The following is a 24,912-nucleotide window of genomic DNA, read 5'->3' on the forward strand; positions in this document are numbered from 1 at the left end:
GATCTTGGCTCACTGCAACCTCCACCCTCCAGGTTCAAGCAATTCTCCTGCCTCAGCCTCTCCAGTAGCTGGGATTACAGGTGTGTGCCACCACATCCGACTAATTTTTTTTTTTTTTTTTTTGAGACGGAGTCTTGCTCTGTCATCCAGGCTGGAGTACAGTGGCCTGATCTCGACTCACTACAACCTCTGCTTCCCAGGTTCAAGCGATTCTCCTGCCTCAGCCTCCCGAGTAGCTGGGACTACAGGCAGATGCCACCACGCCTGGCTAATTGTTTGTATTTTTAGTAGAAACAGAGTTTCTCCATGTTGACCAGGCTGGTCTCGAACTCCTGACCTCAAGCGATCTGCCCACCTTCGCCTCCCAAAGTGCCTGGATTACAGGCGTGAGCCACTGCGCCTGGCCCATCTTTGCAATTTTAATGTAAATTTAAAATTATTTCAAAACTGAAAGTTTATTAGGAAAAGGAAGAGGCTGGGCGTGGTGGCTCATGCTTGTAATCCCAGCACCTTGGGAGGCTGAGGCAGGTGGTTCCCCTGAGGTCAGGAGTTCGAGAACAGCCTGGCCAACAAGGCGAAACTCCTTGTCTATTGAATATACAAAAATTAGCCAGGCATGGTGGTGGGCGCCTGTATTCCCAGCTACTTGGGAGGCTGAGGCAGGAGAATCACTGGAACCCGGTAGGCGGAGATTGCAGTGAGCCGAGGTCACACGACTGTACTCTAGCGTGGGTGACAGAGCAAGACTCCATCTCCAAAAAAAAAAAAAAAAAAAAAAAAAAGGGAAAAGAAAGAATCTGTAAAGGAATTAAGTGAGGGTGGGGCTTGACTTTCTAGCCAGCTTTGCAATAATGTCAGGCTCACTGAGTGAGCTCCCACTTCAGGAATGTAGCTAAGCGCATGGGATTCCACACCCCGATTCCTCACATCCTAGGGGATTTTCTTCCTAGCCACCGCCTCCATTCTGTGAGTTTTGAAGCGGATGCTTTTAATGACTGTGCATGTATAGGGAATGATAATGCTCCAACAGCGCTTTCGAGATGCATCTTGATTTTGAGGGTATTAAAATGTGGAACAAAATGTGTATGTTTAAATGGAGAGGAAGTAATTTTTTTTTTAAATTACACTTTTAATTTGAAATAACTGAAGGCTCACATGCAGTTTTAAGAAATAAACAGAGGCCAGGCATGGTGGCTCATGCCTGTAATCCCAGCACTTTGGGAGGCCGAGGCGGGCGGATCACAAGGTCAGAAGATGGAGACCATCCTGGCTAACATGGTGAAACCCTGTCTCTACTAAAAATAGAAACAATTAGCCGGGCGTGGTGGCGGGCGCCTGTAGTCCCAACTACTCGGGAGGCTGAGGCAGGAGAATGGCGTGAACCCGGGAGGCGGAGCTTGCAGTGAGCCGAGATCGTACCACTGCACTCCAGCCTGGGCTACAGAGCAAGACTCCATCTCAAAAAAAAAAAAAAAAAGTAAACAGAGACCAGGCATGGTGGCTCATGCCTGTAATCCCAGCACTTTGGGAGACGGAAGCAGGCAGATCACTTGAGCCAAGGAGTTCAACACCAGCCTGGGCAACATGTTGAAACCCTGTCTCCTCCCAAAATACAAAATATAAAAATTAGCCAGGTGTGGGGTGGCAGGTGCTTGTAGTCCTAGCTACTCAAGAGGCTGAGGCGGGAGGATTGCTTCAGCCAGGGAGTTTGGGGTTGTAGTGAGCTATGATCGCACCACTGCACTCCAGCCTGGGCAACAGAGTGAGACTGGGTTTCTAAAAAAAAACAAAAATTCCTCTTGTTGCTCTTTTGTAGCCATACACACTTGTCCCCTCACCCCCATTCCTGCACAGCTGACGACCAGGGATCTGGTCTCTATTTCTCTGATGTTGTCATTCATTTTAAGAATGTGATATAGGCGGGCGCGGTGGCTCACGCCTGTAATCCCAGCACTTTGGGAGGCCGAGGTGGGCAGATCAGGAGGTCAGGAAATCGAGACCATCCTGGCTAACACACTGAAACCCTGTCTCTACTAAGAAAATTACAAAACAAACAAACAAACAAACAACAAAAAAAAACCAGCCGGGCGTGGTGGCGGGCGCCTGTAGTCCCAGCTACTCGGGAGGCTGAGGCAGGAGAATGGCGTGAGCCCGGGAGGCAGAGCTTGCCGTGAGCGGAGATAGCACCACTACACTTCAGCCTGGGCGACAGAGCAAGATTCCATCTCAAAAAAAAAAAAAAGAAAAAAGAAAAAAGAATGTGATATAAATGGAATCATACAATATGTAACCTGCTAGGATTGGTTTGTTTTCCACTCAACATAATTCCCTAGAGGTTCATCCAAGTCGTGAATATTTATCTTTTCTATTCCCCAGTAGTTTTCTATGGTATGGACGTATCCGTTCGCTTAACCATTCACATGTGGGTGTTTCCAGTTTTGGGTTATTATGATAAAACATCTGTTACAGATTTTTATGTGAACATAAGTTTCCATTCCTTTGGAATTGCCCAAAAGTGTAATTACTGGATGATATGGTAGCTGCATATTTAAACTACATTAACAAAAAAATTGTAGTAAAGGCTGGGTGTGGAGGCTCATGCCTGTAATCCCAACACTTTGGGAAGCTGAACAAACAAATAATGGTAAAGGCTGGGCCAGGTGGCTCATGCCTGTAATCCCAGCACTTTGGGAAGCCAAGGGGGGGTGGATCACCTGAGGTCAGGAGTTCAAGACCAGCCTGATCAACATGGTGAAACCCCGTCTCTACTAAAAATATAAAAATTAGCCGAGTGTGGTGGCAGGCACCTGTAATCTCAGCTACACAGGAGGCTGAGGCAGGAAAATCCCTTGAACCTGGGAGGGGGAGGTTTGTAGTGAGCTGAGATTGCGCTATTGCACTCTAGCCTGGGTGACAAGAGTGAAACTCCATCTTAAACAAACAAAAAACCCAAAGACATTGTGGTAAGAACACAACATGTGATTTGCCTTCTTCTTCCTCTTCTTTTTTTTTAGAGACAGGGTCTGTTGCCCAGGTTGAAGTACAGTGGCACAATCACGACCCACTGCAGCCTCAACCTCCTGGGCTCAAGCAATCCTCCCACCTCAGCCTCCCGATAGCTGGTACCACAGAGCATGCCGCCACATCCGGCTAGTTTTTGTATTTTTTGTAGAGACGAAGTTTCACCATGTTGCCCAGCCTGGTCTTGAACTCCTGAGGTCAAGCGATCTACCTGCCTTGGCTTCCCAAAGTGCTAGGAATACAGGCGTGAGCTACTGTGCCCGGCCGATCATTTTAATTTTTTTTTTTTGAAACTTCATTCCATTTTCCATAGCAGCTACACTGCTTTGCATTCCCACCAACGGTATGCAAGGGTTCCAATTTCTCCACACCTCTGACAACACTTGTTGTCTTTTTGTTGTTGTTATTGTTTTGGGTTTTTTTTGAGACAGAGTCTCACTCCGTCGCCCAGGCTGGAGTGCAGTGGCACTGTGGGGAAAAGAAAGAGAGATCAGACTGTTCCTGTGTCTACGTAGAAAGAAGTAGACATAAGAGACTCCATTTTGTTCTGTACTAAAATAAATTCTTCTGCCTTGAGATGCTGTTAATCTGTAACCCTAGCCCCAACCCTGTGCTTGCAGAGACATGTGCTGTGTTGACTCAAGGTTTAATGGATTTAGGGCTATGCAGGATGTGCTTTGTTAAAAAAGTGCTTAAAGGCAGTATGCTTGGTAAAAGTCATCGCCATTCTCTAATCTCGAGTACCCAGGGACACAATGCACTGTGGAGGGCCGCAGGGACACAATGCACTGTGGAGGGCCGCAGGGACCTCTGCCCAGGAAAGCCAGGTATTGTCCAAGTTTTCTCCCCATGTGATAGTCTGAGACACAGCCTCATGGGAAGGGAAAGACTTGACTGTCCCCCAGCCCGACACCCGTAAAGGGTCTGTGCTGAGGAGGATTAGTGAAAGAGGAAGGCCTCTCTGCAGTTGAGATAAGAGGAAGGCATCTGTCTCCTGCTCGTCCCTGGGAATAGGACGTCTCCGCGTAAAACCCGATTGTATGTTCTTTTTTTTTTTTTTTTTTTTTGAGATGGAGTCTGGCTCTGTCGCCCAGGCTGGAGTGCAGTGGCCGGATCTCAGCTCACTGCAAGCTCCGCCTCCTGGGTTTACGCCATTCTCCTGCCTCAGCCTCCCGAGTAGCTGGGACTACAGGCGCCCGCCACCGCGCCTGGAGAGTTTTTTGGTATTTTTTAGTAGAGACGGGGTTTCGCCGTGTTAGCCAGGATGGTCTCGATCTCCTGACCTCGTGATCCGCCCATCTTGGCCTCCCAAAGTGCTGGGATTACAGGCTTGAGCCACCGCGCCGGGCCCCGATTGTATGTTCTATTTACTGAGATAGGAGAAAACTGCCTTATGGCTGGAGGTGAGACATGCTGGTGGCAATACTGCTTTTTAATGCACCGAGATGTTTGTGTAAAGTCAAACATAAATGTGGCCTACGTGCACATCAAGGCACAGCACCTTTCCTTAAACCTATTTATGACACAGAGATCTTTGCTCACATGTTTTCCTGCTGACCCTCTCCCCACCATTACCCTATAGTCCTGCCACATCCCCCTCTCCGAGATGGTAGAGATAGTGATCAATAAATACTGAGGGAACTCAGAGACCAGTGCCGGCGCGGGTCCTCTGTATACTGAGCGCCGGTCCCCTGGGCCCACTGTTCTTTCTCTATACTTTGTTTCTGTCTCTTATTTCTTTTCTCAGTCTCTCGTCCCACCTGACGAGAAACACCCACAGGTTGTGGAGGGGCTAGCCCCCTTCAGGCGCGATTTGGCTCACCGCAACCTCCGCCTCCCAGGTTCAAGCCATTCTCCTGCCTCAGCCTCCTGAGTAGCTGGAACTCGAGGCATGTGCCACCAGGCCCGGCTAATTTTTTGTATTTTTAGTAGAGATGGGGTTTCACGGTGTTAGCCAGGATGGTCTTGAACTCCTGACCTCGTGATCCGCCTGCCTTGGCCTCCCAGAGTGCTGGGATTACAGGCGTGAGCCACTGCACCTGGCCTGTTGATGTTTTTAATCACCATCTTGACAGTTGTGAGGTGATATCTCATTGTGGGCTTGATTTGCATTTCCCTGATGGTTAGTGACGTGCAGTATTCTTATTATTACAATCCTATGTTCTATATCCTATATTGCAAGGGGTATTGTTGCCGATGGTTTATTGTAATGAAGGTGGAATTGATCCATACAAAGATAAAATTAATTTTTCTTTTTTGAGACAGATTTTTGCTTTGTGGCCCAGGCTGGAATTCAGTGGCACTATCTCAGCTCACTGCAACCTCTGCCTCATGGGTTCAAGTGATTCTCCTGCCTCAGCCTCCCAAGTAGCTGGGACTACAGGCGCCCGCCACCATGCCCGTCTCATTTATATATTTTTAGTAGAGACAGGAGTTCTCCATGTTAGACAGGCTGGTCTTGAACTCCTGACCTCAGGTGATCCACCCACCTTGGACTCCCAAAATGCTGGGATTACAGGCATGAGCCACCTCACCTGGCCAAAATTAATTTTTCTATGCCAGGCTGGGTGTGCTGACTCACACCTGGCCTGGTGTGCAATCCGAGCACTTTGGGAGGCTGAGGCAAGAGGATCACTTGAGCCCAAAAGTTTGAGAACAGCTTGAGCAATATATTGAGAACTCATCTCTACAAAAAATACCAAAAATTAGCCGGTGTGGTGGCACATACCTGTGGTCCCAGCTACTCGAGAGGGTGACGTGGGAGGATCGGTTGAGCCCAGTAGTTTGAGATGAGTCTGAACAACATGGTGAGACCCCGTCTCTACAAAAAATTAAAAAATTAGCCAGGTGTGGTGGTGTGCACGTTTCATGTAAATAGAATCACACTATATGGGACCGTTGATATCTAGCTTCTTTCACTCAACGTAACGGTTTTGTTTTCTTCTTTTCTCTTTTTTACAAAAGTTACCTTGATCAGCATAATGTTTTTATTTGGGTTATTTGTCTTTCTATTTTTGAGATGTAAGAGTTCTTAGTTTTTATTGTGGGTTTTGTTTTTTGTTTTTTGTGTTTTTTTTGAGATAGTCTCGCTCTTATTGCCCAGGCTGGAGTGCAATGGCACGATCTCAGCTTACTGCAACCTCCCCGTCCCGGGTTCAAGCGATTCTCCTGTCTCAGCCTCCCAAGTAGCTGAGATTACAGGCGCCCACCACCACGTCCAGCTAATTTTTTGTATTTTTAGTAGAGACAGGGTTTCACTAGGTTGGCCAGGCTGGTCTCGAACTCCTGACCTCAGGTGATCCACTCACCTCGTTCTCCCAAAGTGCTGGGATTACAGGCGTGAGCCACTGTGCCTGGCCCCAAGAGTTCTTTATATATTCTGAATAGTAGTTCCTTATGAGATATATGATTTGCAAATACAGTTAGCCCTTCATATCCAGTTTCCTTACCCATGGATTCAATAAACCACAGAGTGAAAATACCTGGAACGAATCAAATAAAAAGAATACAACAATAAAAAGAATACAAATAAAAATGTATAACAACTATTTATATAGCATTTATATTTCATTAGATATTATAAGTAATTTAGAGATAATTTAAAGTATATGGAGGGCTGGGCATGGTGGCTCATGTAATTCCAGCACTTTGAGAGGCCAAGGTAGGCAGATTACTTGAGGTCAGGAGTTTGTGACCAGCCCGGCCAACATGGCAAAACCCCATCTCTACTAAAAATACAAAAATTAGCGGACGTGGTGGTGTGCACCTATAATCCCAGCTACTACGGAGGCTGAGGCAGGAGAATTGCTTGAACCCAGGAGGCAGAGGTTGCAGTGAGCCAAGATTGCACCACTGCACTCCAGCCTGGGTGACAGAGCGAGACCCTGTCTCAAAAAAATAAAATATAAATAAATAAATAAAGTGCATGGAGGATGTGCATAGGCCATATGCAAATATGCCATTTTATATAAATGACTTGAGCATCTGAGCATTTATCCCATTCTGTGGGCATGACAGGTTTTTGTGTGAACCAGTTTAAATTTTTTTTTTACATTATACTTTATTAATTAATTTATTATTATTTTTTGAGACGGAGTTTTGCTCTGTTGCCCAGGCTGGAGGCTGGAGTGCAACAACACGATCACAGCTCACTGCAACCTCCGCCTCCCAGGTTCAAGCCATTTTCCTGCCTCAGGTTCCTGAGTAGCTGGGATTACAGGCATGAGCCACCATGCCCAGCTAATTTTTTTTGTATTTTCAGTAGAGACGGGGTTTCACCACGTTGGCCAGACTGGTCTCGAACTCCTGACCTCAAGTGATCCACCCGCCTTAGCCTCCCAAAGTGCTCGGATTGCAGTTGCGAGCCACTGCACCCAGCCTATACTTTATTTTTTAGAGCAGTCTTAGGTTCACAGCAAAATTGATCAGAAGGTACAGAGATTTCCCGTACACCTGCTGCTTTCATACTTGTATAGCTTCCCCTACAATCAACATCCCCCAGGCGCAAGTGCATGACAGTAGCTAGTCTGTTACAATTGATGAACTGACACTGATACATCATTATCACCCACAGTGGATAGTGGATAGTTTACATTAGGGGTCACTCTCAGTTGAACATAGGTTTTTATTTCCTTTGGGTAAACAACCAGGAGTCTTTTTTTTGAGACAGGATCTCACTCTGTTTCCCAGGCTGGAGAGGAGTGCAGTGGATTGATCATAGCTCCCTGCATCCTCGACCTCCCTAGCTCAAGCAATCCTCCCAAGTAGCTGGATGCCACCATGCCTGGCTAATTTTTGTATTTTTTGTAGAGATGGGGCTTCACAATGTTGCCTAGGCTCGTCTCCAACTCCTGGGCTAAAGCGATCCTCTTGCCTTGTGCTCCCAAAGTGCTGGGATTACAGGCATGAGCCACCATACCAGGCCCTGAGTCTTGTGGTAAGGTTAAGTTTAATTCTATTTAAAAAGCCCAACCAACCTATTTTCCAGAGTGTCTATACCATTTTGCATCACCATCAGCAATGTATGAGCGTTCCAGTTGCTCCATACCCTCACCAACACTTGATATTGTTTATTTTTTAAAAGTCATTCTTGAATGGCTGGGCATGGTGGTTCATGCTTGTAATCCCAGCACTTTGGGAGGCCAAGGCGGGAGGATCATGAGGTCAGGAGATCAAGACCATCCTGGCTAACACGGTGCAACCCCATCTCTACTAAAAATACAAAAAAATTAGCCAGGTTTGGTGGCAGGTGCCTGTAGTCCCAGCTACTTGGGAGGCTGAGGCAAGAGAATGGCGTGAACCCAGGAGGTGGAGCTTGCAGTAAGCCAAGATTGCGCCACTGCACTCCAGCCTGGGTGACAGAGCAAAACTTGGTCTCAAAAAAACACACACACACACAAAAAAAAAACAAACAAACAAACAAACAAAAAATTAGCTTGGCATGGTTGTGCACACCTGTGGTCCCAGGTACCTGGGATGCTGAGGCAGGAGAATCGCTTGAGCCCAGGAGGCAGAGATTGCAGTGAGCCAAGATCATGCCACTGCACTCCAACCTGGGCAACAGAGTGAGACTCTATCTCAAAAAAATAAAACATCATAAAATAATAATAATAACATCAATGCACACCCCAGAACTTCATCTAGCTTGTTCATGTTCCCAGTGCAGTGATGCAATCACGGCTCACTACAGCCTCAAACTCCTGGGCTCAAGCAATCCTCCCACCTCAGCCTCCCGAGTAGCTGGGACCACAGGCATGAACCAACACGTCCAGCTAATTTTTGTATTTTTAGTAGAGACAGGGCCTTGCCATGCTGCTTAAGCTGATCTTGAACTCCTGGCGTCAAGCGAACCTCATGCTTTGCCTCCAAAAGTGCTGGGATTGCAGGTATGAGCCACCTCACCCAACCAAAACCGTATTTTTTTTTTGAGATGGAGTCTCGCTCTGTCGCCCAGGCTGGAGTGCAATGGTGTGATCTCGGCTCACTGCAACCTCTGCCTCCTGCGTTTTCAAGCAATTCTCCTGCCTCAGCCTCTGGAGTAGCTGGGATTACAGGCATGCACCACAACAGCAGGTTAATTTTTGTAGTTTTAGCAGAGACGGGGTTTTGCCATGTTGGCCAGGCTGGTCTTGAACTCCTGACCTCAGGTGATCCACCTGCTTCGGCCTCCCAAAGTGCTGGGATTACAGGTATGAGCCAATTCACCCAGCCAAAATCTTTTTTTTTTTTTTTTAAATCTCAGATCCTGAGAATGACCATATGAGGTAGGTATAATGTAATTTTCATCTCATGAATGAGGTTCAGAGAAGTCAGGTGACTTGCCCAGGGCCACACAGCTAGTGGGCAGAGAGCTGGAATTTGAGCTGGAGTGTGCCCATAGCCCTTCCGTATACCCTCCCTGTCTCTTGAGTGTGCCCCGTAACCCCAGCCTCACCTGGTGGTGGCAGATGTGGCCTCCCCACTGAGGGCTTCTCTGTGATGTCCCACAGCCCTCATCCTCACCCATGGACACATTCAGGCTGTTGTCCAGAGAGCCTGGCTGTAATTTGAGTCTCACCAAGCAGGGGGTGACGGTGTGGGTGGGCGGGTGACAGCCAGGGCAGGGAGATTTGCCCAGACACTGGTACACAACAGCCTGGCAACCCGTGTGGCCCCGAGGAAGCTGGGAGCCTTCAGCGTGCATCCCCGAGTCTGGGCTGTGGTTCACACCATGGGCAACAAGCAGACAGTCTTCACACACGAGCAGCTGGAAGCGTATCAGGTAGAGGGGTCAGGAGGGGTCCTCAGTGGGTTTGACAGCTTTGGTTCCGTGGTCTGGGAAGTGGGAACAGAATCCCTTCATCCGGGTGTACCGTCTGCCTGGGTTCCTGGTTCGTTCGGCTCTGTGTGTGGCAGCATTGGGCCATCTGTGTGAGTGTGGGGTGGAGGGAGGAGGCCGTGGGAGGAGGCCCCAGAGGCAGGGTTTGGGTTAAGACAACACCTCTCTCCACAGGACTGCACGTTTTTCACAAGGAAGGAGATCATGAGGTCAGTCCAGGGAGGTGGAGAGAAAAGATCTGGAAAAACAACTTTCTATTCATTGCTGGAGGATATTTGCAATTTGGGGTGTGTGTGTGTGTGTGTGTGTATGGTCCTTCTTCCCTTCTTCCCTTCTTCCCTTCTTCCCTTCTTCCCTTCCTCCCTTCCTCCTTTCCCCCCTCCTCCCTTCCTCCCTTTCTCCCTTTCTCTCTTTCTCCCTTTCTTTCCTCTTTCGTTCCCCTCCCTCCCTCCCTTCCTTCTTTTCTTTTTTGTTTGAGATAGGTCTCTATTGCCTAGGCTGGAGTGCAGTAGTGCAATCGCGGCTCATTGCAGCCTCGATCTCCGAAGATCAGGTGATCCTGCCACCTCAGCCTCTCGAGTAGCTGGGACCACTGGTGCGAGCCGCCATGTGCACCTCATTTTTGTATTTTTTCGTAGAGATGGGAGTCTCACTACGTTGCCCAGGCTGTTCTTAAACCCCTGGGCTCAAGCAATCCACCTGCCTCAGCCTTCCAAAGTGCTGGAATTACAGGTGTGAGCCACCATGCCCAACTGGTATTTCCAATTTGATGGGACTCAAATGGGGAAGGGGGGCAGGTGTGGTCAGTGCATGGAGGCAGAGATGGAAAAGCTGAGAAGTCACATCTTGTCATATTGTCCCAGTCTGTAGGCTGATGAGCTTGGGCTTTCTCCCAAGGGTGGCAGGGAGCCATGGAGCATGCATGAGCAGGGCAGAGAGCATCAGCTTGTTAGAAAGAGTCTCCTGAGGCTGGGCACGGTGGCTCACGCCTGTAATCCCAGTACTTTGGGAGGACAAGGCAGGTGGATCACCTGAGGTCAGGAGTTTAAGATCAGCCTGGCCAACACGGTGAAACCCCGTCTCTACTAATAATACAAAAATCAGCTGGGCGTGGTGGTGGGCGCCTGTAATCCCCGCTACTCGGGAGGCTGAGGCAGGAGAATTGCTTGAACCTGGGAGGCGGAGGTTGCAGTGAGCCGAGATCACGCCACTGCACTCCAGCCTGGGTGACAGAACGAGACTGCATCTCAAAAAAACAAAATGAAAGATAAAGATTCTCCTGAGACTGGGACTTGAGGCTGGGAGCCCAGGTGCAAAGTCCAGAGCCCACTACGGGTTGCGGGCTTGGCATTAAGGTGAGGGTATGGGGAGGTGGCCCAAGGCTGCTGCATGTCCCTGGTGTGACCGAGCACGATGGGCACAGATGAGAATCCCATATCATCACTCAGCCTGTGGGGCCATTGTCCAGGGGCCCCGGCCCATGAACTTGGAGCTGTGAAACCCAAGCTGGCCAGGGTTCGGCTGCAGTGTGATCGGGGCCAAGGCCCCAATTGTGTAGTAACAGGACATCCATTATTGATGGCCACACCTTTTACTCGTGAGCCCCATTGTCTGGGTGAGGACAGCTTGCAGGGTCACCTTGGCCATCATGATCAAATTACCGATGGGGAAACTGAGGCTCAGACAGGGTAGGGCTGACCCCAGGCTGAAGGGTAGATGCACAGAGCCCCAAGGCGGTTGAAGGCTGACATTTCGTCTGTCCCAAACTTCTTGCTTATCAGATAGAATAACCAAGGCACAGAGCGGGAGAGGAACTTGCTCAGAGCCATACAGAAACCTAAACCCAGGATATTCCCTGAGGGGACCCCGACAGGGAACTGAGTGGTCAGGAGGGAAGTTCTAGGTCTCCCCACCCTACCTTCATTGAGTTCCTAGTCATCATATGACCCAGGGACTCGTGTCTCTCTCAGAGAGAGTCCCTAGCAGCTTGGGAACCTCAGACCCACCAAGGATGGTCTCTGCAAGGCTGCTGCTCAGCATGCCCTAATGAAGGTATGGTGTCACCAGGTGAGGGCATCTGAGTGGAGAACTGGCCTTACAATCTAGATAGTGTGTGTGGTATTCAGTTATTTGCAAAATGCCTTTTGTCTGCCCTTTAGAAAAACGTGAATATTAGCTGTGTGCCTCTGCTCTGACCCGTTTGAGGAAACCGTCCCCCCCTTTTTTTTTTTTTTTTTTTTTTTTTTTGAGATGGAGTCTCATTCTTGTTGCCCAAGCTGGAGTGCAGTGGCATGATCTCGGCTCACTGCAACCTCCTCCTCCCGGGTTCAAGTGATTCTCCTGCCTCAGCCTCCCAAGTAACTGGGATTACAGGTGCCTGCCGCCATGCCCAGCTACTTTTTTGTATTTTTAGTAGAGATGGGGCTTCACCATGTTGGCCAGGCTGGTCTCGAATTCCTGACCTCTGATGATCCGCCCACTTCAGCCTCCCAAAGTGCTGGGATTATAGGTGTGAACCACGGCACCCAGCCCCTTCCTCCCATTATGAGGAGAGGAACGGAATGTATGAAAGTGAAGGTATCTTTGGAGGCAGGGTCTTGCTGATAATATGACGATATCCAGAGATGTGTGGATTATAGAGGATTCTCTGAATGCTTGCTGTGATCTGGCCATAAGCACCCTCCCTTCTCCCAACTCCATCTGCCTTATAAACTCCTACTCATGCTTCAAAGCCCAGCACCAATGTCCCTTTTCCAGGAACCCCCTTTTCCCTAGCTTGCTTTCCCCAGTCCAGTCTCCCTTTGTCCTGTGGCCCTCTCTGCACCTTGGCCCTGCCCCCAGGGAGGTAGGGGTGCCTGTGTCGGGCTCTGTATGCTTGAGGTCCAGGCCCAGGGCTGAAGGTTCTTGGGGACACAGTATCCCTCGGTGTGCAGTGAGCAGCTGTGAATGTGAAAGAGAAGGGACTTGGCCGGGCGCGGTAGCTCACGCCTGTAACCCCAGCACTTTGGGAGGCCGAGGCAGGTGGATCATCTGAGGTCAGGAGTTTGAGACCAGCCTGACTAACATGGTGAAACACTGTTTCTACTAAAAATACAAAAAAATTAGCTGGGCGTGGCGGGGTGTGCCTGCAATCCCAGCTACTCAGGAGGCTGAGGCAGGAGAATTGCTTGAACCTGGGAGGCAGAGGTTACAGTGAGCTGAGATTGTGCCACTGCACTCCAGCCTGGGCGACAGACCGAGACTCCGTCTCAAAAAACAAAGAAGGGACAAGCCTCTTGCCTGCTCCCTGCTCCCAGCCTTTCCCAGCTTTTTCCTCCCCACATCAGGCTCTTCTATCGCTACCAGGACCTGGCCCCGCAGCTCGTGCCCCTCGACTATACCACCTGCCCCGACGTGAAGGTGCCCTACGAGCTCATTGGCAGCATGCCCGAGCTGAAGGTACACCCAGGCCATGGGACAGACAGGGGAAAAAATAGTAGAGATGTCTCTCCTTGCATTCCTCTGAGGTCGGTGCTGCAGTTATCCCCATTTTACAGATAAGAAAACTGAGCCTCAGAGAAGTTAAGACACTTGTTCATGGTCACACAGCTACAATGTCACAGAGACAGGGTTAAAACTCAGAGTTGGCTGGCGTGGTGGCTCAAGCCTGTAATCCCAGCACTTTGGGAAGCCGAGGCGAGTGGATCACCTGAGGTCAGGAGTTCGAGACCAGCCTGGCCAACATGGTGAAACCCTGTCTCTACTAAAAATACAAAAATTAGCTGGACGTGGTAGCACATGCCTGTAATCTCAGCTACTAGAGAGACTGAGGCAGGAGAATTGCTTGAACTCAGGAGGTGGAGGTTGTAGTGAGCAGAGATCTAGCCACAGTACTCCAGCCTGGGCGACAGAGTGAGACTCTGTCTCAAAAAACTCAGAATTGGGAGAATGAAATGAGATAATACAGGTAACAAACTCAGTACAGGGTGTGTTTTGTGTTAAGTACTCAGAGAACGTTAGTTCTTCTTGTAATAGGAGCTGCTAAATGCAGATTTTTTTCAGCAGGATGTTTGACACATGGTTTGTGCATCCAAGGGGAACTTGTGGGTTGAGTAACTGACTGTGAGTAGGGCTGATTTTATTGCAAGTGACAAAAACCTTATTTGAGAGGGACAGAATGGATTGGATCAGAATGGATTGCCCCTGAACAACAACAAAAAAATCCAGAGGCAGGGACAGTGTCAGGTATGGCTGGACTGTCATACCTGACAGGTATGACAGGTATGGCTGGAACCAGGGCCTCTGATGATGTGCTCAGGAATCTCCCCCCATCTCTCGGCTCCTTCCAGGAAGAGGTTTCAGTCTAAGGCAGCCTCTCCTCTTGAGGTTGTGAAAGGACCTCTCAGCCACTCAGCTTTAGCTTCTGTGAGCTTTGCAAGCAGCAGTAATGAGGTCCTCTCCCTCCCAATTTTTTAGAAAAATGTCCCAGGGCAGTCTCTGATTGGCTAGCTTGAGTCACATGCCCATCCCAGAGCCAATCACTGTTGCCAGGTGAATGGAACTCTCTGATTGGCCTTGCCTGGGTCACATGGCTGCTCCAAGAGCTGGAAGTGGGGTCAAGGTTGCTCTGACCACAGGGGCAGAGGGTGGAGTTGTCCAAAGTCCTGTCCAGGGACCATGGAAGGGAGTGGGTCTCGATGGAGAATACTTGGAGACTCCCAGAAAGTGGGTGCTCAGAGTGAGACCACATGGACCCCCAGAGATCCTGGGGGTCGGAGGGTGGCCTCCCAGCTTCCTTTCTCTCCCCAGGACAACCCGTTCCGCCAGAGGATTGCCCAGGTCTTCTCCGAGGATGGGGATGGCCACATGACCCTGGATAACTTTTTGGACATGTTTTCTGTGATGAGTGAAATGGCTCCCCGCGACCTCAAGGCTTACTATGCTTTTAAAATTTATGGTTTGTGCATGGCCCTGGGGTTGGGGAGCATGGGGATGGGATGGGGAGTGGGAACTGGGTGGGTGGCACCCACATCACAAATGTCTCCCCAGAGGTTTTGAGGCCCTGCGTGACCCTGTCCTCTACCCCACTCCAATGCCTCCCCAGCTCATTTATTTGCTAACTCTATTCCAGCCCACACGGGCCTTGTTGTTCGCCTCTGGGCCTTTGCCTCTGCTGAACCCTCTGCCTAGAACACTTTTCACCTGGCTCCTTATTTACTTATTTTTATTTATTTATTTTTTTTTTTGAGATGGAATTTCGCTCTTTTTGCCCAGGCGAGAGTGCAGTGACTCAATCTTGACTCACTGCAACCTCCGCCTCCGAGGTTTGAGTGATTCTCCTGCCTCAGCCTTCTGAGTAGCTGGGATTACAGGCACATGCCATCACACCCGGCTAATTTTTGTATTTTTAGCAGAGATGGGGTTTCGCCGTGTTGGCCAGGCTGGTCTCGAACTCTTGACCTCGGGTGATCCGCCCGCCGCAGCCTCCTAAAGTGCTGGGATTACAGGCATGAGCCACCGCGTCCAGATCCCCTGGCTCATTCTTATCCTTGAAGTCTAGGTTGAAAGTAGGCCTCTCCCCATTCATCCCCCTATCCCACCATCCTATTTCTCTTCTAGCACCAGGCAATGCTGCTTAATTTCTTGTTCCTTGACCTGTTCACTTCTTATTGACTTTGTCCCTGAGAAGACTCAAAGGTACTGACAGTATCTATTTTGCTCACCATCTGTCTTCTGAGCCTGGCTCAGTAAATATTTGTTGAATGACTGAATGAAAGAAAAACAGTTATCTTAGTGCCTGGCACCTTGTGTGCACTCAATAAATACTTGGTTTTTTGTTTCGTTTTGTTTTGTTTTTTGCTTTTGTTTTTTTGAGACAAAGTCTTGCTCTGTCCCCCAGACTGGAGTGCAGTGACGTGATCTCAGCTTACTGCAACCTCCGTCTTCTGGGTTCAAGCAATTCTCCTGCCTCAGCCTCCTGAGTAGCTGAGATTGATTACAGGCGCCTGCCACCATGTCTAATTTTTTGTATTTTTAGTAGAGATGGGGTTTCACCATGTTGGCCAGACTGGTCTCGAACTCCTGACCTCAGGTGACCCACCCGCCTCAGCCTCCCAAAGTGCTGGGATTACATCTCTACTAATTTTTTGTATTTTTTGTATTTTTAGTAGAGATGGGGTTTACCATGTTGGCCAGGCTGGTCTTGAACTCCTGACCTCAAGTGATCCACCCACCCCAGCTTCCCAAAGTGGCAGGCTTACAGGCATGAGCCACCGTGCCCTGCCACCATAATACTTTTTTTTTTTTTTGAGGCGGAGTCTCACTCAGTCACCCAGGCAGGAGTGCAGTGGCCGGATCTCAGCTCACTGCAAGCTCCGCCTCCCAGGTTCACGCCATTCTCCTGCCTCAGCCTCCCGAGTAGCTGAGACTACAGGCGCCCGCCACCTCGCCCGGCTAGTTTTTTGTCTTTTTTTAAGTAGAGATGCCGGGCGCGGTGGCTCAAGCCTGTAATCCCAGCACTTTGGGAGGCCGAGACGGGCGGATCACGAGGTCAGGAGATCGAGAGACGATCCCGGCTAACACGGTGAAACCCCGTCTCTACTAAAAAATACAAAAAAAATAGCCGGGCGAGGTGGCGGGCGCCTGTAGTCCCAGCTACTCGGGAGGCTGAGGCAGGAGAATGGCGTAAACCCGGGAGGCGGAGCTTGCAGTGAGCTGAGATCCGGCCACTGCACTCCAGCCTGGGTGACAGAGCAAGACTCCGTCTCAAAAAAATAAATAAATAAATAAATAAGTAGAGATGGGGTTTCACCGTGTTAGCCAGGATGGTCTCGATCTCCTGACGTCGTGATCCGCCCGTCTCGGCCTCCCAAAGTGCTGGGATTGAGCCACCGCGCCCAGCCCATAATACTTTTTGAGTGAGTACATGAAAAATAGTTATCATGTTGCCCAACACGTAGTAGGTGCTCAATAAATACTTGTTGCATGAATGAATGAATGAATGAATGAATGAATGAAAAAGTTATCAGAGTGCCTGGCACACAATAGACACTCAATAAATACTTGTTGAGTGAGTGAATGAATGAAAAACAGTTATCATGGTGCTCGATACATAGTAGGTGTTCAATAAATACTTGAATAAATGAATGAAAGAGCTCTTACAGTGTCTGGCACATAGTAGGCACTCAATAACTATTTTTATTTATTTATTTATTTTTTACTGAGACAGAGTCTCGCTCTTGTCGCCCAGGCTGGAGTGCAATGGCACGATCTCAGATCACTGCAACCTCCGCCTCCCAGGTTCAAGCGATTCTCCTGCCTCAGCCTACCTAGTAGCTGGGATTACAGGCACCCACACCACGCCCTGCTAATTTTTGTACTTTTAGTAGAGATGGGGTTTCACCATGTTGGCCAGGCTGGCCTGGAACTCCTGACCTCAGGTGATCCACCCATCTCAACCTCCCAAAGTGCTGGGATTACAGGCATGAGCAACTGCGCCAGGCCGATAACTATTTTTCGAATGAGCAAATGAAAAATTATTATCACAGTGCCAGGACACAGTAGGTACTCAATAAATACTTGTTAAGTGAGTGAATGAATGAAAATTGCACTCAATAAATATTTGTTGAGTGAGTGAATGAATGAAAGTCAGTTACTGTGATGCCTGACACATAGCGGATGCTCAATAAATACTTGTATGAGTGAATAAAAAAGTTATTATAGTGCCTAGCACCCAGCAGGCACTCAATACTTGTAAAAATGAATGAATCAGGCAGGGTGCAGTGGCTCCCACCTGTAACCCCAGCACTTTGGGAGGCTGAGGTGGGTGGATCACCTGAGGTCAGGAATTTGAGACCAGCCTGGCCAACAAGGGGAATCCCCTCTCTATTAAAAATACAAAATTTAGCCGGGTGTGATGGCAGGCACCTGTAATCCCAGTTACTTGGGAGGCTGAGGCAGGAGAATTGTTTGAACCCGGGAGGTGGAGGTTGCTGAGCCGAGATTGCACCACTGCACTCCAGCCTGGGCAACAGAGTGAGACTCCATCTCAAAGAAAAAAAAAAAAGAACGAATGAAAAAGTTGTCACATAAGTACTTGTTGAATGAATGAATGAACTCCCAGCAAGTCCCTGCCCAATTTTAAGGAAAGTTCCAGATTTTACAACAAGGTCTTGGGTGCCCTCCCAGGGCCTCAGTTCCTCTTTTTTTTTTTTTTTTTTTTTTTTTGAGACGGAGTTTCAACTCTTGCTGTCCAGGCTGGAATACAGTGGTGAGATATAGGCTCACTGCAACCTCCACCTCCCGGGCTCAAGTGATTCTTCTGCCTCAGCCTCCTGAGTAGCTGGGATTACAGGTGCATGTCACCACACCTGGGTAATTTTTGTATTTTTAGTAGAGACGGGGTTTCACCATATTGGCCAGGCTGGTCTCGAACTCCTGACCTCAGGTGTTCTCGCCTCAGCCTCTCAAAGTGCTGAGATTACAGGTGTGAGCCACCGTGCCCGACCTTGTAACATAGGCACAGTATGTGCCCACAGCCGGCCCAGCCCGCCTGCCACCTGCTGTCACTCCCCATCCATCCTGCTCTGCAGATTTTAACGACGACGACTACATTTGTGCCTGGGACCTAGAGCAGACGGTGACCAAACTGACTCGGGGGGAGCTGAGCGCCGAGGAGGTGAGCCTGGTGTGTGAGAAGGTGCTGGATGAGGCTGATGGAGACCATGATGGTCGGCTGTCCCTGGAAGACTTCCGGAACATGATCCTCCGGGCACCAGACTTCCTCAGGTGATGCTCTCCACCACCACCCACAGTCCATTTGCACATCTGAAGGGGCTCTTATGGAGACGGTTCACAGACTCTGTTTCCGAAAATTCCTCTATGCATTCTTTTGTGACCTTGGGGAACTTTCTCAATTTCCCTGATCTCAGTCCTTGCATCTGTAAAATGGGGATAATTAGGGACCCCCTGGGCACCTCCTGCGGGTGGATACACCTCTTTCAGCAAGCAGAATGTGGCTGGACTTCAGCCCTTATTGCCTCAACAGTTTGCAGTGAACAGACTGTGCAACTGTACTTGGCAGCCTTTGGGGAAAATCAGCCCCCACTGCAGGGCAAAGTATGGCCAATAGGCCAATCTGACCCAAAGCCTGGTTTTGTACCTCCTGTGAGCTAAGGATGGCTTTTATATTTTCAAAAGATTGAAAAACAATAAAAGAATAATAATATTCCAACCAGGTGGGGTGGTTCATGCCTTTAATCCCAGCACTTTGGGAGGCTAAGTGGGGAGGACCTCTTGAGCCCAGGAGCTTGAGACCAACCTGGGGAACATAAGGAGAGCCCATATCTACAAATAAATAAATAAATAGCCAGGTGTGGTGGTGCGCCTGTAGTCCCAGCTACTTGGGAGGCTGAGGTGGGAGGATTGCTTGAGCCGAAGAGGTGAAGGCTGCAGTGAGCTCTGATTGTGCCATGCACTCCAGCCTGGGTCACAGAGTGAGATTCTGTCTCAAAAATAAATACATTTAAATTTTTTTAAAAAAATTTAAAAAAGATTATTCCATGACACATGACAGTGATACGAAATTCAAATTTCTGTGTCCATCAATAAAGTTTTTTTTTTTCTTTTGAGACGGAGTCTCGTTTTGTAGCCCAGGCTGGAGTGCAGTGGTGCAATCTCGGCTCACTGCAAGCTCCGCCTCCTGGGTTCATGCCATTCTGCTGCCTCAGCCTCCCGAGTAACTGGGACTACAGGCGCCTGCCACCACGCCCGGCTAATTTATTTTTGTATTTTTAGTAGAGATGGGGTTTCACCGTGTTAGCCAGCATGGCCTCAATCTCCTGACCTCGTGATCTGCCTGCCTCCGCCTCCCAAAGTGCTGGGATTACAGGCGTGAACCACCTCGCCTGGCCCATCAATAAAGTTTTATTGGCACACAGCCACACCCGTTTGTGTACATTTTGTCTATGGCTGCTTGTGTGCTTCAACAACAGAGTTGCGTCATGGTGTAAAGTTGAAAACATCAACTATTTGGCCATTTACAGAAAAAGGTTTGCTGAACCCCAAATTAATATATGGAGAAAATTCAGCACAGCTCCTGGCACACAATAGGTGTTTAATAAATTGCTGTTGCTGCTACTATTATTTTATAATTTTAAAATTTCACTTTATTTTTTATTTTTTGAATTGACAAATAATGATTGTACATATTCATGGGGTACACAGTGATGTTCCTTTTTGTTTGTTTTGTTTGTTTTGAGATGGAGTCTTGCTCTGTTGCCCAGGCTAGAGTGCAGTGGTGCGATCTCAGCTCACTGCAACCTCCGCCTCCGGGGTTCAAGTGATTCTCCTGCCTCGGCCTCCCGAGTAGCTGGGATTACAGGCATGTGACACCACACCCAGCTAATTTTTGTATTTTTAGTAGAGACAGGGTTTTGTCATATTGGCCAGGCTGGTCTTGAACTCCTGACCTCAAGTGATCCACCCACTCTGGCCTCCCGGACTGCTGGGAGTACAAACATGAGCCACCTTGCCCGGCCTGTTTGTTTTGAGACAGGGTCTCACTCTGTGACCCAGACTGCAGTGCATGGTGCAGTCGGCTCACTGCAGATTCCAACTCCTAGGCTCAAGAGATCCTCCCACCTCAGCTTCCCAAGTAGCTGGGACTACAGGGCCAAGCCCAGTGGCTCACACCTGTAATCCCAGCATTTTAGGAGGCTGAGGCAGTAGTCTCTACTAAAAATACAAAAATTAGCCTGGGCATGCTGGGGCACACCTCTAGTCCCAGCTACTTGGGTGGCTGAGGCAGGAGAATCACTTCAACCCAAACCTGGGAGGTGGAGGTTGCAGTGAGCCAAGATTGCGCCACTGTACTCCAGCTTGAGCAAGACTCTGTCTCAAAAAAAAAAAAAAAAAAAAAAAAAGTAGCTGGTACTACAGGTACGTGCCACTGTGCCTGGCTAATTTTGTTTATTTAATTAATTAATTAATTAATTTTTTTTTTTGAGACAGAGTCTCGCTCTGTCACCCAGGATGGAGTACAGTGGCGCTATCTTGGCTCACAGCAACCTCCACCTCCCAGGTTCAAGCAATTCTCCCTGCCTCAGCCTCCTGAGTATCTGGGATTACAGGCGCCCACCACCAGCCCGGTTAATTCTTGTGTTTTTTAGTAGAGATGGGGTTTCGTCATGTTGGCCAGGCTGATCTTGAACTCCTGACCTCAGGTGATCTGCCCACCTCGGCCTCCCAAAGTGCTGAGATTACAGGTGTGAGCCATCATGATCGGCCTGTTTTTGTTTTTATCTATAACCTGAGACGGTGCTGAAAATGTTGAGATAGGGTCTCACTCTGTTGCCCAGGCTGGAGTGCAGTGGCACAATCACAGCTCACTGCAGCCTCTACCTCTTGGGCTCAAGAGCAATCCTCCCAACTCAGCCTCTGGAGTAGCTGGGACTACAGGCACACACCACCATGCCTAGCTAATTAAAAACCTTTTTTTTTTTTTTTGTGGAGACAAGGTCTTGCTTTGTTGCCCAGGCTGTTCTCAAACTCCTGGCCTCAACTGATCCTCCTGCCTTGGCCTCCCAAAGTCCTGAGATTACAGGGGTGAGTCACTGCGCCAGGCCACATAATGGCTTCAATACATATAATGTATGATGAACAGATCAGGGTCATTAGCATATCCACCATCTCAAATGTGTATTATTTCTTTGCGTTGAGAACATTCAGTATCCTCCTTCTAGCTATTTGAAACTTTATATCATATGGCAGGGTGTGGTGGTTCATGCCTGTAATCCTAGCACTTTGGGAGCCTAAGGTGGGTGGATCGCTTGAGTACAGGAGTTTAAGACCAGCCTGGACAACATGGTGAAACCCCATCTCTACAAAGAAACAACAACAAAAATTAGCTGTCAATGGTGGTGCACGCCTGTGGTCCCAACTACTCGGGAGGCTGACGTGGGAGAATCGCCTGAGCCCAAGGAGGTGGAGGCTGCAGTGAGCAGTGATTGAGGCGCTGCACTCCAGCCTGGGAGACAGAGTGAGACCCTGTCTCAAAAAATTTTTAAAAGGCCAGGCATGGTGACTCATGTAATTCCAGCACTTTGGGAGGCCAAAACGGGCGGATCACCTGACATCAGGAGTTTGAGGCCAGCCTGGCGAACGTGGTGAAACCCCGTCTCTACTAAAAATACAAAAATTAGCCAGGCGTGGTGGCGGGCGCCTATAATCCCAGCTACTTGGGAGGCTGAGGCAGAAGAATCACTTGAACCCTGGGCATTGGAGGTGGCAGTGAGCCGAGATCACACCACTGTACTCCAGCCTGGGTGACACAGTGAGACTATCTCCCCACCCACCACCCCAAAAGAAAATTTTTAAAAAAAGGAAAATAAAAAAAGAAAAAGAAAAAAGGCTGGGCACAGTGGCTCACACCTGTAATCCCAACACTTTGGGAGGCCGAGGTGGGCAGATCACTTGAGATCAGGAGTTCAAGACCAGCCTGGCCAACATGGTGAAACCCCGTCTCTACTGAAAATAGAAAAAGTAACTGGGCGTGGTGGCATGTACCTATAATCCCAGCTACCCGGGAGGCTGAGGCACGAGAATCACTTGAATCCAGGAGGCAGAGGTTGCAGTGAGCCGAGATCACACCACTGCACTCCAGCCTGGGCAACAGAGCGAGACCCCGTCTCAAAAACAACAACAAAAAATTTAAAAAGTAAAGGCACGTGCTCTCAACCCCTGTGGGGGTCCCCCGGCCTAGGGTTGTTGGAGAGGTCCACACGGCATCCTTCCTGCCTGTCCCAGGGAATTGCCGTGAGCGTGTTGGGGGGGGAGGAGGAAAAGAGGTTGTCCACTCCTTGAAGGCATTGACTCTTTTTCTCTCTACACACAGCACCTTCCACATCCGAATCTGATGGCACCACAGAGAAGCCGGGCTATAGGAGAGCGGGGTGACCCCTCACCCACTGTGGACTCTGGTTTCTAAGAATAAACACAAGTCGCTGAGTCACACCTGCTGGGAGGACACATTTTTCCACCTTAAAACTGGAAGACGGGAGGGAGGCAGTCTAGAATCTTATCTTTGACTTTGCTGTGTGACCCTGAGTGTGGCCACACCCTCTCTGAGCCACGATCTCCCTGTTTGTGCAAGGAAGGGGTGACTCCTAGATCATCCTCACTGTGAAGGCTGGACATGCTTTGTTATGGGTGTCCGTGGTGGGGATGAGGTGGGGAGATCGGGCCCATGCTGTCCTACCCCAGGGTTCCCACCCCGAAAGCCAAACCTCACCCTTGACTGCCCTGAGTCATCAAAGGGACTGACACTTTTACTCCCGGGCTGATTCATTAGAGCTGCCAAGAGAAGACCTCTGATTGGGAGGGATGGGAATGTCATTCACTGAGGTGGCTACTGCACTTTACAGTTTATGATGCATCTGTCCCCTAACGTGATTTTGACCCCCCCATGACATCCCTGCAGGGTTGGCTGAGGATCACGCCCTCATTTGGAGGCAGCAGAGTGACTTGCTTAAGGCCACCCCACAAGTCATTTGCAGGGTCGGGCTTGAACTCAGGTACACCTCATACCGGATCCCAGATGTCTGAACCTTGTACATTTGGGGAACCCCACACCCCCTCCACCTCAGGTTGCCCCAGGGCCTCCATCTATGCCCCAGTCAGTCCAAGGAGTAGTTACTCCTGCAACCAAGACCAGCCCCTGGGGACCTTCCCAGACACCTCCATTGTACGGTATGTCATGTCTAGAGAGCTCACTCCCATCCTAAACCCCTAATAAATTAAGCAGCTGCTGGACCGGGCACGGTGGCTCAAGCCTGTAACCCCAGCATTTGGGGAGGCCGAGGCGGGCAGATTGTCTGAGCCCAGGAATTCGAGACCAGCCTTGGCAACATGGTGAAGTCCCGTCTCTAGCAAAAATACAAACATTAGCTGGGTGTGGTGGTGCACGCCTGTAGTCCCAGCTATTTGGGAGGCTGAGGTGGAAGGATCGCTTGAGCCCAGGAGAGGGAAGTTGTAGTGATTGGAGATCGTGCTACTGCACTCCAGCCTGGGCAATAGAGCGAGACTCTGCAAAAAAAAAAAAAATGGAGCCAGGCACAGTGGCTCATGCCTGTAATCCCAGCACTTTGGGAGGCTGAGATGGGCAGAGCCCCTGAGCCCGGGATTTGAGACCAGCCTGGGCAGCATGGTGAAACCCTGTCTCTACCAAAAATACAAAAATTAACTGGATGTGGTAGTGCATGCCTGTAGTCCCAACTACTCAGGAGGCTGAGGCAGGAGAATCGATTGAACCAGGAGGCAGAGGTTGCAGTGAACCGAGATCAAACCACTGCACTTCAGCCTGGGCGACAGACTAAGACTCTGTCTCAAAAAAAAAAAAAAAAAAAAAGAGAAAAAAGAAAAAGAAAAAAAAAGAAGAACACCTACTGTGCACCAAAGCCCCAGGTTTTACATGCATTCTGCTGGTTCATCCTGAAGAGGGACTGCTCTTCTCATTTTCCAAGTAAGAAAGTAGGCCCAGAGATGTATAGACTTGCCAAAGGTCACACAGCCCCACAACCTAGGATTCCCTCCACCATCATGGCCCTGTGACGCCTCCTCCGTCCCCAGCCTTTTTTTTTTTTTTTTTTTTTGAGATAGAGTCTCGCTCTGTCACCCAGGCTGGAGTGCAGTGGCTTGGTCTTGGCTCACTGCAACCTCTGCCTCCCAGGTTCAAGCTATTCTCCTGCCTCAGCCTCCTTAGTAGCTGGGATTACAGGCGTGAGCCACCACGTCTGGCTAACTTCTGTAGTTTTTAGTAGAGATGGGGTTTCACCATGTTGGCCAGGCTGGTCTTGAACTCCTGACCTCAGGTGATCCACCTGCCTTGGCCTCCCAAAGTGCTGGGATTACAGGCATGAGCCACTGCACCCGGCCAATTTGAGCCACTGCACCCGGCCAATTTTTTTTTCTTTTCTTTTCTTTTTTGAGACAAGGTCTCTCTCTGTTGCTCAGGTTGAAGTGGGGTGATCGTGACTCACTGCAGCCTTGAACTCCTGGGCTCAGATGATCCTCCCGTCTCAGCCTCCCAAATAGCTGGG

General features: G+C 49.3%; 3 protein-coding genes across 8 annotated transcripts in view; 1 reads left to right on the plus strand and 2 right to left on the minus strand.

The window, feature by feature from the left end:
• The window catches only part of AP1M1 (adaptor related protein complex 1 subunit mu 1), a 212,477-nt gene that overhangs the window by 49,889 nt on the left and 137,676 nt on the right, over window positions 1–24,912 (minus strand). The gene's annotated exons all lie outside the window — the stretch shown is intronic.
• The window catches only part of FAM32A (family with sequence similarity 32 member A), a 182,885-nt gene that overhangs the window by 10,469 nt on the left and 147,504 nt on the right, over window positions 1–24,912 (minus strand). The window contains exon 1 of one of the 6 annotated variants that reach the window (XM_050769868.1): window positions 12,622–12,625. The exons of the other annotated variants lie outside the window; for them this stretch is intronic. The gene's annotated coding sequence lies outside the window, so the exon portion shown is untranslated. Of the gene's footprint in view, window positions 1–12,621; window positions 12,626–24,912 lie in introns of those variants that run through there. 6 annotated transcript variants of the gene reach the window in all.
• Window positions 9,666–22,828, plus strand: CIB3 (calcium and integrin binding family member 3). The gene is made up of 6 exons (XM_050769825.1): window positions 9,666–9,781; window positions 10,013–10,047; window positions 13,165–13,276; window positions 14,627–14,774; window positions 18,409–18,604; window positions 22,710–22,828. Exons 1-6 carry the CDS (start codon window positions 9,731–9,733, stop codon window positions 22,729–22,731), a joined length of 564 nt encoding a protein of 187 aa, XP_050625782.1. The 5' UTR covers window positions 9,666–9,730; the 3' UTR covers window positions 22,732–22,828.

Source organism: Macaca thibetana, chromosome 19 (genome assembly GCF_024542745.1).
Source record: "Macaca thibetana thibetana isolate TM-01 chromosome 19, ASM2454274v1, whole genome shotgun sequence".
NCBI lineage: Eukaryota > Metazoa > Chordata > Mammalia > Primates > Cercopithecidae > Macaca > Macaca thibetana.